The 17,722-nt window shown below is 59.9% G+C and overlaps 1 protein-coding gene across 11 annotated transcripts in view; it reads right to left on the bottom strand.

Moving 5' to 3' along the window:
* Positions 1-1,494: 1,494 nt before the first annotated feature.
* LOC127463090 (maestro heat-like repeat-containing protein family member 6) overlaps positions 1,495-17,722 on the bottom strand; it is a 66,157-nt gene continuing 49,929 nt past the window's right edge. The window contains exons 11-17 of one of the 11 annotated variants that reach the window (XM_051772152.1): positions 11,294-11,431; positions 3,157-3,336; positions 2,891-3,046; positions 2,632-2,733; positions 2,403-2,505; positions 2,147-2,203; positions 1,495-1,847 (exon numbers count right to left, since the gene is read on the bottom strand). In XM_051772152.1, coding sequence (XP_051628112.1) covers positions 1,651-1,847; positions 2,147-2,203; positions 2,403-2,505; positions 2,632-2,733; positions 2,891-3,046; positions 3,157-3,336; positions 11,294-11,431 — 933 coding nt within the window. In that variant the 3' untranslated portion in view covers positions 1,495-1,650. Of the gene's footprint in view, positions 1,848-2,146; positions 2,204-2,402; positions 2,506-2,631; positions 2,734-2,890; positions 3,047-3,156; positions 3,337-9,187; positions 9,550-9,848; positions 9,906-11,293; positions 11,432-16,956; positions 17,319-17,617; positions 17,675-17,722 lie in introns of those variants that run through there. The other 10 variants (XM_051772153.1, XM_051772154.1, XM_051772155.1 and 7 more) reach the window with 10 other exon arrangements.

The following is a 17,722-nucleotide window of genomic DNA, read 5'->3' as shown; positions in this document are numbered from 1 at the left end:
CTTGCCCAGGTGAGCTCCTGGGGCTGCCCTGAGGGACACGAGGCCACCCCCCCTCCGGGAGGTTCCACCCATCCCTTCCCCTCCACACCCATGGAGTGGACTGATTAGAAGGTGGAGTCTGATTGCCAGGTGGAGTCTGTTTGCCATTGTCTCCAGCGTGGAGTTCAAAAGCCTGGATGGCACAGCCGGGCTGCTGCCGGAGCCGAGCTCCTTGCCAAAGCTGCAGGAGGCACCCAGCAAGCCAGCAGAGGCAGGCAGAGCAGCAAAGAAGAGAAACAGTTCTTCCAACCCAAAAGCACAGCAAGGACTTGCTCTCCCAAATCAGGGGTGCCAGGCAGATCTTGCTTGGAGACTGGGGAAGCAGCCCGGGGACACTCAGGGCCCATCTTGGTGCCAGGAGACCTCGGCTGGGATCCTGGTGACCTTTCCATGGAGCATCTGGGGGTACCACGGCGAGGGGATTTCGGGCCGTGCCCAGGGACTGTGGGGGCTGTTGGAGCACTGCTGAGGGAGCTGCTGCCTCTCTGTTCCCCTGCCAGTTGGGCTTCTGTGGGAACAAGTTAAGCCAGCAGCAGCTGCATTCAGTGAATTAGGATCAACCAGGAGTGTTTTGGCCTTGACTGGTTGTGGGAAGTAGCAGAGACTGTGGAAAGCTGCCTTAGGGAACTAGGGGGCAGAAGCATGAGAGAAATAGTAACATTAACATGGTATAAAAGGTAGCAACTGTAACAAAGAAAGGTCTCAGTATCCCCAAAGAGCTCAGTCCATGATTTAACACGCCACAAATGGCGCCCGAACAGGGACCTTAATAAAATCCCAGAGGGAGGACGTCTTACCCGCGGCGTAGCTGGGCTGGACGATGGGCTGAAAGGAAGCCCAGGTGCACTGCAGTTACCTTCCTGCTGGACAGCAGGGAAGCAGCCGAGGACGTGATGGGGAACTCTCTACCCAGAGAGCATAAGAATGTAATCCAAGTATTTAACATAATTTGTGGAAGCAACAGCGAGAGCTATCAGCTATGGACTTAAAGTGGCTGTTAGCATGGGCTTGTGACAATTGTCCTAACATAAATCCATACACTGTTTGTGAGGTGGAACGATGGGACAAAGTCGGAGCCTGTCTTTGGGACAAAGCTCTTAAAAAAGACAAGGAGGCCGCAGGACTTGTAAGCCTTTGGCAGACCCTCTAGGAGGCCCTGAAAGTCTCTGTTGAGTGCTTCTTTTGGAAGCACTTTCCTTGGGAAGCAAGCCCCTTGCCTCCCCAGGGATGAGCCAAGTCTGCAGCTTTCTTGGGGAAGCCCAGCACACCCAGCACTGCAGATCAGCAAGATCTTCAAGTGCACAAAGCTGTGCAAGTGGTCCTTCAGGACAGGCCCCTTTGCAGCCTGAAGTGCCCGTGTCCCAGGGTGTTTGCCCACAGTGCAGGGGGCAAAAGAGAGGCAGGAGCGGGCCCGTGAGCTGCAGGGCTGAGGGTTTGTGCCCTTTCAGTTGCACTAAGACACAGATAAAGACGCAGATAAGGGGAGAAAGCCAGGGTTTATTAACATCAGGGCAAGGGGAAGGATGAAGTGGGGTCAGGAGAAGGGAATGGAAGGAGGGAGCCGTCCCTGGGGCTGCAGAGGCCAGGAGCTGCCTGGCCTTGCGGGCTGGCTCAGTTGGGCCCAGCATCAGCTGGAGCTGCAGCCGCGCTGAGAAGTGGTCCCTGGGCTGTGGTGGGGGGCTGTTGCAGGGACATTGGTCGTCTCAGCGGAGCAGGTGGAGCTCTCATGGCACGGCTGTAAGTGGCCACGAGTGCAGCTCTCATGTTGGAGACGGAGGGGCAGTCGTCCTCGCTCATGGCTGTAAGGCCTGGAAGAGAGAGGAAGGGAGCTGGGGTCAGAGCGTGGCTGTGCAGGGACCCAGGAGCCCCTCCTGCCAGGGCCATGCCAGGCAGCTCTTGGCACGTCCAGGAGGGAGCAGGGGCCAAGGGGATGAGCGGGAAGGTGCTGGGCACCAATGGGCACCCTGCCCCTGCCATGTGTGTGTGCTCTGGCCACGGTGTGCAGGGAGCAGAGCCCTGTGCAGGCAGGGCAGGGATTGCAGCTCCCTGCCCAGGGTCTGTGCTGGTCCCCGGCAGCCCCCAGGGAGGCCCCTCTGCCCTCACTCACCCTTGAGGATGGGCCACAGGTCTTGCTGCCACTCCCTCATGTGCCAGCCGGCGACCCCTGGGAACACAGAGGCTGTCAGGGCCCAGGGGCTCCGCATGGGGAGGCCCCGGGGCTGGGCTGGCAGAGGGCGGCAGCAGCCGCCAGGGCACTCGGGGCTCCCCAGCACATCCCTGGGCCCATCCTGCTGCCGCTGCAGCAGCCGGGGCTGGGGCCGAGCTGCAGCGGGGCGGGGAGGGACCGCGGCCTTGGGGCTCACCCATGAACCTGACGGCCGCCTCTCGCAGGGGCTCCTGTGGGCTCTGCAGGTAGGGCAGGGCCTGCTGCAGGTGCTCGCCCCTGTGGCTGATGTCCTTTTCCATCTGCAGAGAGCAGGGGGTGTCTGTGGTTGCAGCAGTGGGCAGGGGCACAGGGCCAGCCCCACGCACTGGGCATTGGGGGCTGGGGACTTCTCCAGCCTGGGGCTGGGCCTCCATGCTCGTCCTTACCAGGCAGTCACAGAACCTGAAGGGCTGCTCTGTCTCCAGCAGCTGCTCCAGGTCCTTCCTGTGGAGGAAGCTTGCAGCCCAGAGCAGCGCTTCCCGAGCGGCCTGCAGAGCAGCAGAGAGCGGGACATGGCAGCGCAGCCCAGGGCACAGCCCCTGTGTCCCTGCTCCAAGGGCAGCAGGAGGCCTGAGCCCTTGAGGCCCCAGGGCAGGAGGCAGCCCAGCCCCTGCCCCGGGGACACCAGAGCCCAGCAGTGCTCACCTCTGCCACGCGCTGGTTCTCGTCGTGCCAGCGGAAGAACAGTGGGACCAGGCTCTGGCGCACCTGCATCTCCCAGGGCTCTGTTCCCTCTTCCGCCAGCACCTCCATCACCTCTCGGAAGAGGCGAATGGACAGCAGCTGCACGTGGCTGTTGTCCTGGGGCCAAAGAACACACAAAGACCTCAGCACTGCCTGCTCCAGGCCCTGAAACTCCACAAGTTTCCTGGCAGCACCCAGTGCCTGTGGCTGGGGGCACAGAGCCTTACGTTGTCAAAGACTGGCCGGAGCGCCTCAGCCAGCCTCGGGGCAGTGGAGCTGAACTCATCACTGTTGTCTCCATCCCGGAGCACATTCCGGAACACGGAGAGGGTCATGGTGACCAGCTCTCCATCTCCATCCCGCAGCAGCTCCAGGAGGGGCTCAGACAGGCTGCAGATGTCTTTGGCCTGGGTGGAACACAAGGCTGTGCTGGGAAGCCCTGAAGAGCTGCCCCACTGACCCCACTCTGCCACTGCAAGCCCACGCTGCTGCCCCGGGGCCCAGAGGCCAAAGGCCTGTCCCACAGGGCCTGGGCAGCTGGAGAGGGAGGCAGGAGAGCTGGCAGCAGCTTCCACAGCTCCCCAAGCCCAGCCAAGGCCAAGCCACTGCCCTCCCCAGCCCCAGGCTGCCCGTGTGGCTTCATCCCCTGCCCCCTTCTCACCATGGAGGGATCCACGCTCAGCACCAGGAGCCTTCGCAGAGCCAGGCGCCGCCTCTCTGGGCACTGGCTCTGCAGGTGCCTCGCCAGGATCTGCAGGACACTGTCGGGACAGGTGTTCACGTCCAGATAGTCGAGGACCTGGAAGGCAGAGAGCAGTGCCGGCCTGGATGTGCAGTCAGTGCTTGCAATGCCCTCAGTCGTGTCCTCAGATTTGGCCCCGACATCAGTTGGTGCCGTGTCAGAGCTTGTGTCGGTGTCGGCCAGCGCGGTGTCACAGGTGACTGTGCCATCCATCGGTGCCATGTCAGAGATGTCCATGCCATTAACCGGTGCCGTGTCACTGGTTGCTGTGCCCTTGAGCTGTGCCATCTCAGCGGTGTCTGTGCCATCAGTTGGTGCCATGACACAGGTGGCTGTGCAATCACTGGCTACCATGTCCGAGGTTGCTGTGCCATCATTCAGAGCCATGTCACCGCTGGCAGCACAATCCAGGGGTGCCACGTCACCGCTGGCTGCACAGTCACTGGGTGCAGTGCTGCCATCAGGCTCCACCGCGGGCTGCGCTGCCGTGTCAGTGGTTGCTGTGCCCTCGAGCTGTGCCATCTCGGCGCTGTCTGTGCCAATAACCGGTGTCGTGTCCAAGGTTGCTGTGACATGAGTTGGTGCCATGTCACCACTGGCTGCACAGTCCCTCGGTGCAGTGCTGACATCCGGCTCCGCCTCGAGCTCGGCTGCGCTGGTGTCAGGCTGTGCCGGGAGCTCGGGCGGTGCGGTCGTGGCTGTTCTGCGCCGAATTCCCACGAATTTCAGCAACCTCTGCAGGAGAAGAAAGGGCAGGGAAGAGAGGGAAGTGGCATGGAGTGCTCTGACAGCGGTGCCAGGCGGAGCAGGCACAGCAGGCCCAGCCCAGGGGGGGATGGCTGCAGGTACCTGAACTGCCCTGCGCAAGCGGCCACGGGCGCGGTCCTGCTCTTCTGGGCGGTCCCGGCCTGGATCTGGCAAAGAGCGAGCGCAGTCAGAGCTGAGGGGCCATGGGAGAGGCCAGAGAACACAGCCCAGCCCTGTGCTCCACAGGCAGGGCCAGCCCTGGGATGCCCAGGGGATGGAGCACGGATGCCGGGGGGATCAGCCTTGGACCCCTTTTCCCCTCCCTTTCCCTGGCCATGTCCAGAGGGGACGGCAAGGGGTCCAGCTGGCTGCAGCCACCATCCCTGGGGCCCAGCTCCAGCACTCACCCTGCTGCAGTGGCTGGAAGTGCTGCACCTCCTCCTCTGCTTCCTGTGCTGGGCCAGCTCCAGGGCCTCTCCTGTTCTTCCTCTTCCTCCGGAGCAGCCGGCACAGGCCGAAGCATCCCCCCGCCATGGCACAGTCTGGTCTGGAGGGCACCTGCGGGGGAGAAACCTGGGAAAAACCCCTGGCGGCCAAGTGTGACTCAATGGCCTGCGGGGCTCCTGCCACAGGGACTGGGGATGGCTTGGAACAGCCCCTGGTGGCAAAGTCTCAACAAATGGCCTCGAGGGCCACTGCCACAGGGGCTGCTGATGACTTGGAACAGCCCCTGGTGGCAAAGTCTCACAAAATGGCCTCAAGGGCCACTGCCACAGCCACTGGTGACTCCTCGGAAAAGCTCCGGGACACCAAGGCCCGTGGCCTGGCCTCGAGGGCCACTCCCACAGGGAGTGGGGTCACCTCAGAAACGCTCCGGGTCCCCAACTCCTGTGCTGTGGCCTCGAGGGAAGTTGTTCGAAAAAGAACTCTCAGAAACGCTCCTGGTCGACGAGAAAGGAGTTGGCTGCGAGGAGGCTCCTCACAGCACCGCTCTGTCCCGTCCTGCCCAGTCGCCCGCTCCGAGCACGGTGGCGTGGCCGCGTTGCCGCCGACACCTTTATCCCCACGGGTCACAAAGGACACCGGCCCATCCCCTGGGCGACGGCCACCGTGTCACAAAGGGCCCTGTGACACACTGCCATGGGCCCTGGGGCCTCCCCCAGCCCGGCCAACCTGACCCAGCTCCCAAGGAATCCATTCCCAAAAGCGGCTGCAGCCACTGGGGGCAAGGCTTGGCATCTGTGCCAAAGCAGAAGCTGTGGCTCCTTCCTGCCATCATTTCTTCATGGAAGGCTTGACCTGCAGCACAAAAACACCTGGGCTGGCAAGGCCCAGAACAATCTGGCATTGAGTAATGCTACATTCAGGAAAGCCTGACTTCCCATTCCTCAACACAAGGAGATGAAAGAAGTTGCAAATTTCCCAATGTCACTGAACTGGGAGGACCCAAAAACTATTTGGAAGTTTGCTTCCCATCTCAAACCTGCAGCTCACTTGCCTTCATGTGGTCCATTGAGAGTCAACTTCCAAACATGAACAGAGACAAAAAATCTGGGCATTGATTGGTTTGCAAACGCTTTTGCAGGAGGGGATAATAACAGGACTCTTAAAAGCAGGGAAAAATAAAACTACTCAGAATGATCACGGCTGAAGCTAAAATGCATTTCAGAAGGAACATCAACACCCACACCCCACACACCCCTCTCAGCACCTTCCCAGTCAGGAATTTCATCCAATCTCTAGGAGTAGAGGAAGGGAGGGCTTTGCTTGGCAGTGATAGGATTGCCCAGAACTAACAGAGAACCTGAGCTGGGGAGAAAAGGGGACTTAAATGCTGCTTGACAGGAGCAATATTGCAGCAGCTGTCAGCAGTACACGGGAGGAATTGTCAGGGATGCACTTGGGGCTGGTTGGGCTTGCAATGAGTTGAGAACTTTCCGGACAAACCTGTCCCTCCCAGGCAGCCAAGTGGCTGCAGGGGGACAGTGTCACCAGGGGGTTGTCACCGCAGGGTCGGTGCCCTCCAGGTGTGCTTCAGTGGGATGCCAAGGATGCTGGCTTTGTCCCCAGAGAGCCCATTTCTCATTTCTTCAGGAGAACAGAGGTTTATGGGCAGTAGAGGTGTTGGGACAGCTTCCTTCTTCCGACCAGCTGGCTGGGAGCAAGCTGGATGCACTTGGGAAAGGCTGGGTGGATGGTGAGGTGTGGCTGGAGGGATCCCCATGGATCTGCAGAGCAGAAGGCTGGAAGAGAGATGTTTTCAGGGAGCTTTTCTGAGGAGTGGCTTTTCTGAGAGAGCTGTGGGGGCTCAGCCTGGAGAAAAGGAGGCTCAGGGGGGACCTTCTGGCTCTGCAGCTCCCTGACAGGAGGATAGAGCCAAAGCAGGGTTGGGCTCTGCTCGCAGGGATCAAGGGGGCAGAAAGAGAGGAAACAGCCTCAAGTTACACCAGGGGAGGTTCAGGTTGGCTAAAATTAGGGAAAATTGTTCATGGAAAGGGTTGTCCAGCCCTGGCACAGGCTGGGCAGGGCAGTGGTGGAGTCCTGTAAGACTCCAAGCCCTTGGAGCTGCCAGCTCATGGGAGTTTGCTGGGAATTTTACTTTAATATATTGATGCAGGGTTCTTTAATAGCTCGAGATAGCACCAAGAGAATAAGCCACGGGCTTGTTCCCGAGGAATTTCTTTTTTACTTTAGGGGAGCAAATAAGGGCACTTGGCCAAAGTTCAAAAGGACACCACAAAGTGGGACAAAGATGTTCCACCACAATCCTCACTCAGCAGATCCTAGGAATCACAACACCTCAGTCAAAGTCCAGTAAACCAACAAGACTGAATCAAGATCCACTAAACCAACAACACTTAAGGCAACATCCAACCAATTCCCCCACACTTCAATCAAGATCTGATCCCTCCAGCTCCAAACCACCCCAAGCATCAGGAAAGGAGCAGAGAAAGAGAAGCAGAGGCAGCAAGAAGAGAGGAGGAGAAGGAGGGAGAGACAGATGCTGGAGCTACCACCGCAGCCCTGGAGAGGATCAGCTCTCCCCAGTCCCGTGGCAGGGCCAGCACACCAGGCCAACACGTGCCCCTGGTTTTCTTTGCTCCGGTCCCTCTGGCCAACCCCCAGGTGGGGTCTGTGACCCAGCAGCCACTCTGGGGCTTCCCTGCCGGGCTGAGGGGCCGGGTTCTCCCTGTCCCTGCCAGTGGGAGCTGGGTGTGGGGCTGCAGGAGCTGTGGCTGTTCCAGTTTTCCCGGGCTGGTTTGGACTGACAGCTACTGTGGGGCTTGCCCAGGTGAGCTCCTGGGGCTGCCCTGAGGGACACGAGGCCACCCCCCCTCCATGAGGTTCCACCCATCCCTTCCCCCTCCACACCCATGGAGTGGACTGATTAGAAGGTGGAGTCTGATTGCCAGGTGGAGTCTGTTTGCCATTGTCTCCAGCGTGGAGTTCAAAAGCCTGGATGGCACAGCCGGGCTGCTGCTGGAGCTGAGCTCCTTGCCAAAGCTGCAGGAGGCACCCAGCAAGCCAGCAGAGGCAGGCAGAGCAGCAAAGAAGAGAAACAGTTCTTCCAACCCAAAAGCACAGCAAGGACTTGCTCTCCCAAATCAGGGGTGCCAGGCAGATCTTGCTTGGAGACTGGGGAAGCAGCCCGGGGACACTCAGGGCCCATCTTGGTGCCAGGAGACCTCGGCTGGGATCCTGGTGACCTGGCCATGGAGCATCTGGGGGTACCACGGCGAGGGGATTTCGGGCCATGCCCAGGGACTGTGGGGGCTGTTGGAGCACTGCTGAGGGAGCTGCTGCCTCTCTGTTCCCCTGCCAGTTGGGCTTCTGTGGGAACAAGTTAAGCCAGCAGCAGCTGCATTCAGTGAATTAGGATCAACCAGGAGTGTTTTGGCCTTGACTGGTTGTGGGAAGTAGCAGAGACTGTGGAAAGCTGCCTTAGGGAACTAGGGGGCAGAAGCATGAGAGAAATAGTAACATTAACATGGTATAAAAGGCAGCAACTGTAACAAAGAAAGGTCTCAGTATCCCCAAAGAGCTGAGTCCATGATTTAACACGCCACAAATGGCACCCGAACAGGGACTTTAATAAAACCCCAGAGGGAGGACGTCTTACCTGTAGCATAGCTGGGCTGGACGATGGGCTGAAAGGAAGCCCAGGTGCACTGCAGTTACCTTCCTGCTGGACAGCAGGGAAGCAGCCGAGGACGTGATGGGGAACTCTCTACCCAGAGAGCAAAAGAATGTAATCCAAGTATTTAACATAATTTGTGGAAGCAACAGCGAGAGCTATCAGATATGGACTTAAAGTGGCTGTTAGCATGGGCTTGTGACAATTGTCCTAACATAAATCCATACACTGTTTGTGAGGTGGAACGATGGGACAAAGTCGGAGCCTGTCTTCGGGACAAAGCTCTTAAAAAAGACAAGGAGGCCGCAGGACTTGTAAGCCTTTGGCAGACCCTCTAGGAGGCCCTGAAAGTCTCTGTTGAGTGCTTCTTTTGGAAGCACTTTCCTTGGGAAGCAAGCCCCTTGCCTCCCCAGGGATGAGCCAAGTCTGCAGCTTTCTTGGGGAAGCCCAGCACACCCAGCACTGCAGATCAGCAAGATCTTCCAGTGCACAAAGCTGTGCAAGTGGCCCTTCAGGACAGGCCCCTTTGCAGCCTGAAGTGCCCGTGTCCCAGGGTGTTTGCCCACAGTGCAGGGGGCAAAAGAGAGGCAGGAGCGGGCCCGTGAGCTGCAGGGCTGAGGGTTTGTGCCCTTTCAGTTGCACTAAGACACAGATAAAGACGCAGATAAGGGGAGAAAGCCAGGGTTTATTAACATCAGGGCAAGGGGAAGGATGAAGTGGGGTCAGGAGAAGGGAATGGAAGGAGGGAGCCGTCCCTGGGGCTGCAGAGGCCAGGAGCTGCCTGGCCTTGCGGGCTGGCTCAGTTGGGCCCAGCATCAGCTGGAGCTGCAGCCGCGCTGAGAAGTGGTCCCTGGGCTGTGGTGGGGGGCTGTTGCAGGGACATTGGTCGTCTCAGCGGAGCAGGTGGAGCTCTCATGGCACGGCTGTAAGTGGCCACGAGTGCAGCTCTCATGTTGGAGACGGAGGGGCAGTCGTCCTCGCTCATGGCTGTAAGGCCTGGAAGAGAGAGGAAGGGAGCTGGGGTCAGAGCGTGGCTGTGCAGGGACCCAGGAGCCCCTCCTGCCAGGGCCATGCCAGGCAGCTCTTGACACGGCCAGGAGGGAGCAGGGGCCAAGGGGATGAGCGGGAAGGTGCTGGGCACCAATGGGCACCCTGCCCCTGCCATGTGTGTGTGCTCTGGCCACGGTGTGCAGGGAGCAGAGCCCTGTGCAGGCAGGGCAGGGATTGCAGCTCCCTGCCCAGGGTCTGTGCTGGTCCCCGGCAGCCCCCAGGGAGGCCCCTCTGCCCTCACTCACCCTTGAGGATGGGCCACAGGTCTTGCTGCCACTCCCTCATGTGCCAGCCGGCGACCCCTGGGAACACAGAGGCTGTCAGGGCCCAGGGGCTCCGCATGGGGAGGCCCCGGGGCTGGGCTGGCAGAGGGCGGCAGCAGCCGCCAGGGCACTCGGGGCTCCCCAGCACATCCCTGGGCCCATCCTGCTGCCGCTGCAGCAGCCGGGGCTGGGGCCGAGCTGCAGCGGGGCGGGGAGGGACCACGGCCTTGGGGCTCACCCATGAACCTGACGGCCGCCTCTCGCAGGGGCTCCTGTGGGCTCCGCAGGTAGGGCAGGGCCTGCTGCAGGTGCTCGCCCCTGTGGCTGATGTCCTTTTCCATCTGCAGAGAGCAGGGGGGTGTCTGTGGTTGCAGCAGTGGGCAGGGGCACAGGGCCAGCCCCACGCACTGGGCATCAGGGGCTGGGGACTTCTCCAGCCTGGGGCTGGGCCTCCATGCTCGTCCTTACCAGGCAGTCACAGAACCTGAAGGGCTGCTCTGTCTCCAGCAGCTGCTCCAGGTCCTTCCTGTGGAGGAAGCTTGTAGCCCAGAGCAGCGCTTCCCGAGCGGCCTGCAGAGCAGCAGAGAGCGGGACATGGCAGCGCAGCCCAGGGCACAGCCCCTGTGTCCCTGCTCCAAGGGCAGCAGGAGGCCTGAGCCCTTGAGGCCCCAGGGCAGGAGGCAGCCCAGCCCCTGCCCCGGGGACACCAGAGCCCAGCAGTGCTCACCTCTGCCACACGCTGGTTCTCGTCGTGCCAGCGGAAGAACAGTGGGACCAGGCTCTGGCGCACCTGCATCTCCCAGGGCTCTGTTCCCTCTTCCGCCAGCACCTCCATCACCTCTCGGAAGAGGCGAATGGACAGCAGCTGCACGTGGCTGTTGTCCTGGGGCCAAAGAACACACAAAGACCTCAGCACTGCCTGCTCCAGGCCCTGAAACTCCACAAGTTTCCTGGCAGCACCCAGTGCCTGTGGCTGGGGGCACAGACCCTTACATGGTCAAAGACTGGCCGCAGCGCCTCAGCCAGCCTCGGGGCAGTGGAGCTGAACTCATCGCTGTTGTCTCCATCCTGGAGCACATTCCGGAACACGGAGAGGGTCATGGCCACCAGCTCTCCATCTCCATCCCGCAGCAGCTCCAGGAGGGGCTCAGACAGGCTGCAGATGTCTTTGGCCTGGGTGGAACACAAGGCTGTGCTGGGAAGCCCTGAAGAGCTGCCCCACCAACCCCACTCTGCCACTGCAAGCCCACGCTGCTGCCCCGGGGCCCAGAGGCCAAAGGCCTGTCCCACGGGGCCTGGGCAGTTGGAGATGGAGGCAGGAGAGCTGGCAGCAGCTGCCACAGCTCCTGAAGCCCAGCCAAGGCCAAGCCACTGCCCTCCCCAGCCCCAGGCTGCCCGTGTGGCTTCATCCCCTGCCCCCTTCTCACCATGGAGGGATCCACGCTCAGCACCAGGAGCCCTCGCAGAGCCAGGCGCCGCCTCTCTGGGCACTGGCTCTGCAGGTGCCTTGCCAGGATCTGCAGGACACTGTCGGGAGAGGTGTTCACGTCCAGATAGTCGAGGACCTGGAAGGCAGAGAGCAGTGCCGGCGTGGATGTGCAGTCAGCGCTTGCAATGCCCTCAGTCGTGTCCTCAGCTTTGGCCCCGACATCAGCTGGTGCCGTATCAGAGGTTGTGTCGGTGTCGGCCAGCGCGGTGTCACAGGTGACTGTGCCATCCATCGGTGCCATGTCAGAGATGTCCATGTCATTAACCGGTGCCGTGTCACTGGTTGCTGTGCCCTTGAGCTGTGCCATCTCAGCGGTGTCTGTGCCATCAGTTGGTGCCATGGCACAGGTGGCTGTGCAATCACTGGCTGCCATGTCCGAGGTTGCTGTGCCATCAGTCAGAGCCATGTCACCGCTGGCAGCACAATCCAGAGGTGCCACGTCACCGCTGGCTGCACAGTCACTGGGTGCAGTGCTGCCATCAGGCTCCACCGCGGGCTGCGCTGCCGTGTCAGTGGTTGCTGTGCCCTCGAGCTGTGCCATCTCGGCGCTGTCTGTGCCAATAACCGGTGCCGTGTCACCGGTGGCTGCGCAATCAATGGCTGCCATGTCGGTGGTTTCTGTGCCATCAATTGCTGCCGTGTCCAAGGTTGCTGTGACATGAGTCAGTGCCATGTCACCGCTGGCTGCACAGTCCCTCGGTGCAGTGCTGACATCCGGCTCCGCCTCGAGCTCGGCTGCGCTGGTGTCAGGCTGTGCCGGGAGCTCGGGCGGTGCGGTCGTGGCTGTTCTGCGCCGAACTCGCATGAATTTCAGCAACCTCTGCAGGAGAAGAAAGGGCAGGGAAGAGAGGGAAGTGGCATGGAGTGCTCTGACAGCGGTGCCAGGCGGAGCAGGGACAGCAGGCCCAGCCCAGGGGGGGATGGCTGCAGGTACCTGAACTGCCCTGCGCAAGCGGCCACGGGCGCGGTCCTGCTCTTCTGGGCGGTCCCGGCCTGGATCTGGCAAAGAGCGAGCGCAGTCAGAGCTGAGGGGCCGCGGGAGAGGCCAGAGAACACAGCCCAGCCCTGTGCTCCACAGGCAGGGCCAGCCCTGGGATGCCCAGGGGAGGGAGCACGGATTCCGGGGGGATCAGCCTTGGACCCCTTTTCCCCTCCCTTTCCCTGGCCATGTCCAGAGGGGACGGCAAGGGGCCCAGCTGGCTGCAGCCACCATCCCTGGGGCCCAGCTCCAGCACTCACCCTGCTGCAGTGGCTGGAAGTGCTGCACCTCCTCCTCTTCTTCCTGTGCTGGGCCAGCTCCAGGGCCTCTCCTGTTCTTCCTCTTCCTCCGGAGCAGCCGGCACAGGCCGAAGCATCCCCCCGCCATGGCACAGTCTGGTCTGGAGGGCACCTGCGGGGGAGAAACCTGGGAAAAACCCCTGGCGGCCAAGTGTGACAAAATGGCCTGCGGGGCTCCTGCCACAGGGACTGGGGATGGCTTGGAACAGCCCCTGGTGGCAAAGTCTCAACAAATGGCCTCGAGGGCCACTGCCACAGGGGCTGCTGATGACTTGGAACAGCCCCTGGTGGCAAGCTCTCACAAAATGGCCTCAAGGGCCGCTGCCACAGCCACTGGTGACTCCTCGGAAAAGCTCCGGGACTCCAAGGCCCGTGGCCTGGCCTCGAGGGCCACTCCCACAGGGAGTGGGGTCACCTCAGAAACGCTCCGGGTCCCCAACTCCTGTGCTGTGGCCTCGAGGGAAGTTGATGAAAAAAGAACTCTCAGAAACGCTCCTGGTCGACGAGAAAGGAGTTGGCTGCGAGGAGGCTCCTCACAGCACCGCTCTGTCCCGTCCTGCCCAGTCGCCCGCTCCGAGCACGGTGGCGTGGCCGCGTTGCCGCCGACACCTTTATCCCCACGGGTCACAAAGGACACCGGCCCATCCCCTGGGCGACGGCCACCGTGTCACAAAGGGCCCTGTGACACACTGCCATGGGCCCTGGGGCCTCCCCCAGCCCGGCCAACCTGACCCAGCTCCCAAGGAATCCATTCCCAAAAGCGGCTGCAGCCACTGGGGGCAAGGCTTGGCATCTGTGCCAAAGCAGAAGCTGTGGCTCCTTCCTGCCATCATTTCTTCATGGAAGGCTTGACCTGCAGCACAAAAACACCTGGGCTGGCAAGGCCCAGAACAATCTGGCATTGAGTAATGCTACATTCAGGAAAGCCTGACTTCCCATTCCTCAACACAAGGAGATGAAAGAAGTTGCAAATTTCCCAATGTCACTGAACTGGGAGGACCCAAAAACTATTTGGAAGTTTGCTTCCCATCTCAAACCTGCAGCTCACTTGCCTTCATGTGGTCCATTGAGAGTCAACTTCCAAACATGAACAGAGACAAAAAATCTGGGCATTGATTGGTTTGCAAACGCTTTTGCAGGAGGGGATAATAACAGGACTCTTAAAAGCAGGGGAAAATAAAACTACTCAGAATGATCACGGCTGAAGCTAAAATGCATTTCAGAAGGAACATCAACACCCACACCCCACACACCCCTCTCAGCACCTTCCCAGTCAGGAATTTCATCCAATCTCTAGGAGTAGAGGAAGGGAGGGCTTTGCTTGGCAGTGATAGGATTGCCCAGAACTAACAGAGAACCTGAGCTGGGGAGAAAAGGGGACTTAAATGCTGCTTGACAGGAGCAATATTGCAGCAGCTGTCAGCAGTACACGGGAGGAATTGTCAGGGATGCACTTGGGGCTGCTTGGGCTTGCAATGAGTTGAGAACTTTCCGGACAAACCTGTCCCTCCCAGGCAGCCAAGTGGCTGCAGGGGGACAGTGTCACCAGGGGGTTGTCACCGCAGGGTCGGTGCCCTCCAGGTGTGCTTCAGTGGGATGCCAAGGATGCTGGCTTTGTCCCCAGAGAGCCCATTTCTCATTTCTTCAGGAGAACAGAGGTTTATGGGCAGTAGAGGTGTTGGGACAGCTTCCTTCTTCCGACCAGCTGGCTGGGAGCAAGCTGGATGCACTTGGGAAAGGCTGGGTGGATGGTGAGGTGTGGCTGGAGGGATCCCCATGGATCTGCAGAGCAGAAGGCTGGAAGAGAGATGTTTTCAGGGAGCTTTTCTGAGGAGTGGCTTTTCTGAGAGAGCTGTGGGGGCTCAGCCTGGAGAAAAGGAGGCTCAGGGGGGACCTTCTGGCTCTGCAGCTCCCTGACAGGAGGATAGAGCCAAAGCAGGGTTGGGCTCTGCTCGCAGGGATCAAGGGGGCAGAAAGAGAGGAAACAGCCTCAAGTTACACCAGGGGAGGTTCAGGTTGGCTAAAATTAGGGAAAATTGTTCATGGAAAGGGTTGTCCAGCCCTGGCACAGGCTGGGCAGGGCAGTGGTGGAGTCCTGTAAGACTCCAAGCCCTTGGAGCTGCCAGCTCATGGGAGTTTGCTGGGAATTTTACTTTAATATATTGATGCAGGGTTCTTTAATAGCTCGAGATAGCACCAAGAGAATAAGCCACGGGCTTGTTCCCGAGGAATTTCTTTTTTACTTTAGGGGAGCAAATAAGGGCACTTGGCCAAAGTTCAAAAGGACACCACAAAGTGGGACAAAGATGTTCCACCACAATCCTCACTCAGCAGATCCTAGGAATCACAACACCTCAGTCAAAGTCCAGTAAACCAACAAGACTGAATCAAGATCCACTAAACCAACAACACTTAAGGCAACATCCAACCAATTCCCCCACACTTCAATCAAGATCTGATCCCTCCAGCTCCAAACCACCCCAAGCATCAGGAAAGGAGCAGAGAAAGAGAAGCAGAGGCAGCAAGAAGAGAGGAGGAGAAGGAGGGAGAGACAGATGCTGGAGCTACCACCGCAGCCCTGGAGAGGATCAGCTCTCCCCAGTCCCGTGGCAGGGCCAGCACACCAGGCCAACACGTGCCCCTGGTTTTCTTTGCTCCGGTCCCTCTGGCCAACCCCCAGGTGGGGTCTGTGACCCAGCAGCCACTCTGGGGCTTCCCTGCCGGGCTGAGGGGCCGGGTTCTCCCTGTCCCTGCCAGTGGGAGCTGGGTGTGGGGCTGCAGGAGCTGTGGCTGTTCCAGTTTTCCCGGGCTGGTTTGGACTGACAGCTACTGTGGGGCTTGCCCAGGTGAGCTCCTGGGGCTGCCCTGAGGGACACGAGGCCACCCCCCCTCCATGAGGTTCCACCCATCCCTTCCCCTCCACACCCATGGAGTGGACTGATTAGAAGGTGGAGTCTGATTGCCAGGTGGAGTCTGTTTGCCATTGTCTCCAGCGTGGAGTTCAAAAGCCTGGATGGCACAGCCGGGCTGCTGCCGGAGCTGAGCTCCTTGCCAAAGCTGCAGGAGGCACCCAGCAAGCCAGCAGAGGCAGGCAGAGCAGCAAAGAAGAGAAACAGTTCTTCCAACCCAAAAGCACAGCAAGGACTTGCTCTCCCAAATCAGGGGTGCCAGGCAGATCTTGCTTGGAGACTGGGGAAGCAGCCCGGGGACACTCAGGGCCCATCTTGGTGCCAGGAGACCTCGGCTGGGATCCTGGTGACCTGGCCATGGAGCATCTGGGGGTACCACGGCGAGGGGATTTCGGGCCATGCCCAGGGACTGTGGGGGGCTGTTGGAGCACTGCTGAGGGAGCTGCTGCCTCTCTGTTCCCCTGCCAGTTGGGCTTCTGTGGGAACAAGTTAAGCCAGCAGCAGCTGCATTCAGTGAATTAGGATCAACCAGGAGTGTTTTGGCCTTGACTGGTTGTGGGAAGTAGCAGAGACTGTGGAAAGCTGCCTTAGGGAACTAGGGGGCAGAAGCATGAGAGAAATAGTAACATTAACATGGTATAAAAGGCAGCAACTGTAACAAAGAAAGGTCTCAGTATCCCCAAAGAGCTGAGTCCATGATTTAACACGCCACAAATGGCACCCGAACAGGGACTTTAATAAAACCCCAGAGGGAGGACGTCTTACCTGTAGCATAGCTGGGCTGGACGATGGGCTGAAAGGAAGCCCAGGTGCACTGCAGTTACCTTCCTGCTGGACAGCAGGGAAGCAGCCGAGGACGTGATGGGGAACTCTCTACCCAGAGAGCAAAAGAATGTAATCCAAGTATTTAACATAATTTGTGGAAGCAACAGCGAGAGCTATCAGATATGGACTTAAAGTGGCTGTTAGCATGGGCTTGTGACAATTGTCCTAACATAAATCCATACACTGTTTGTGAGGTGGAACGATGGGACAAAGTCGGAGCCTGTCTTCGGGACAAAGCTCTTAAAAAAGACAAGGAGGCCGCAGGACTTGTAAGCCTTTGGCAGACCCTCTAGGAGGCCCTGAAAGTCTCTGTTGAGTGCTTCTTTTGGAAGCACTTTCCTTGGGAAGCAAGCCCCTTGCCTCCCCAGGGATGAGCCAAGTCTGCAGCTTTCTTGGGGAAGCCCAGCACACCCAGCACTGCAGATCAGCAAGATCTTCCAGTGCACAAAGCTGTGCAAGTGGCCCTTCAGGACAGGCCCCTTTGCAGCCTGAAGTGCCCGTGTCCCAGGGTGTTTGCCCACAGTGCAGGGGGCAAAAGAGAGGCAGGAGCGGGCCCGTGAGCTGCAGGGCTGAGGGTTTGTGCCCTTTCAGTTGCACTAAGACACAGATAAAGACGCAGATAAGGGGAGAAAGCCAGGGTTTATTAACATCAGGGCAAGGGGAAGGATGAAGTGGGGTCAGGAGAAGGGAATGGAAGGAGGGAGCCGTCCCTGGGGCTGCAGAGGCCAGGAGCTGCCTGGCCTTGCGGGCTGGCTCAGTTGGGCCCAGCATCAGCTGGAGCTGCAGCCGCGCTGAGAAGTGGTCCCTGGGCTGTGGTGGGGGGCTGTTGCAGGGACATTGGTCGTCTCAGCGGAGCAGGTGGAGCTCTCATGGCACGGCTGTAAGTGGCCACGAGTGCAGCTCTCATGTTGGAGACGGAGGGGCAGTCGTCCTCGCTCATGGCTGTAAGGCCTGGAAGAGAGAGGAAGGGAGCTGGGGTCAGAGCGTGGCTGTGCAGGGACCCAGGAGCCCCTCCTGCCAGGGCCATGCCAGGCAGCTCTTGACACGGCCAGGAGGGAGCAGGGGCCAAGGGGATGAGCGGGAAGGTGCTGGGCACCAATGGGCACCCTGCCCCTGCCATGTGTGTGTGCTCTGGCCACGGTGTGCAGGGAGCAGAGCCCTGTGCAGGCAGGGCAGGGATTGCAGCTCCCTGCCCAGGGTCTGTGCTGGTCCCCGGCAGCCCCCAGGGAGGCCCCTCTGCCCTCACTCACCCTTGAGGATGGGCCACAGGTCTTGCTGCCACTCCCTCATGTGCCAGCCGGCGACCCCTGGGAACACAGAGGCTGTCAGGGCCCAGGGGCTCCGCATGGGGAGGC

Source organism: Manacus candei, unplaced genomic scaffold (assembly GCF_025592945.1).
Source record: "Manacus candei isolate 608988 ecotype Guabito, Panama unplaced genomic scaffold, ASM2559294v1 h1tg000150l, whole genome shotgun sequence".
Lineage (NCBI taxonomy): Eukaryota > Metazoa > Chordata > Aves > Passeriformes > Pipridae > Manacus > Manacus candei.
This window is presented reverse-complemented; position numbering and strand designations above follow the sequence as displayed.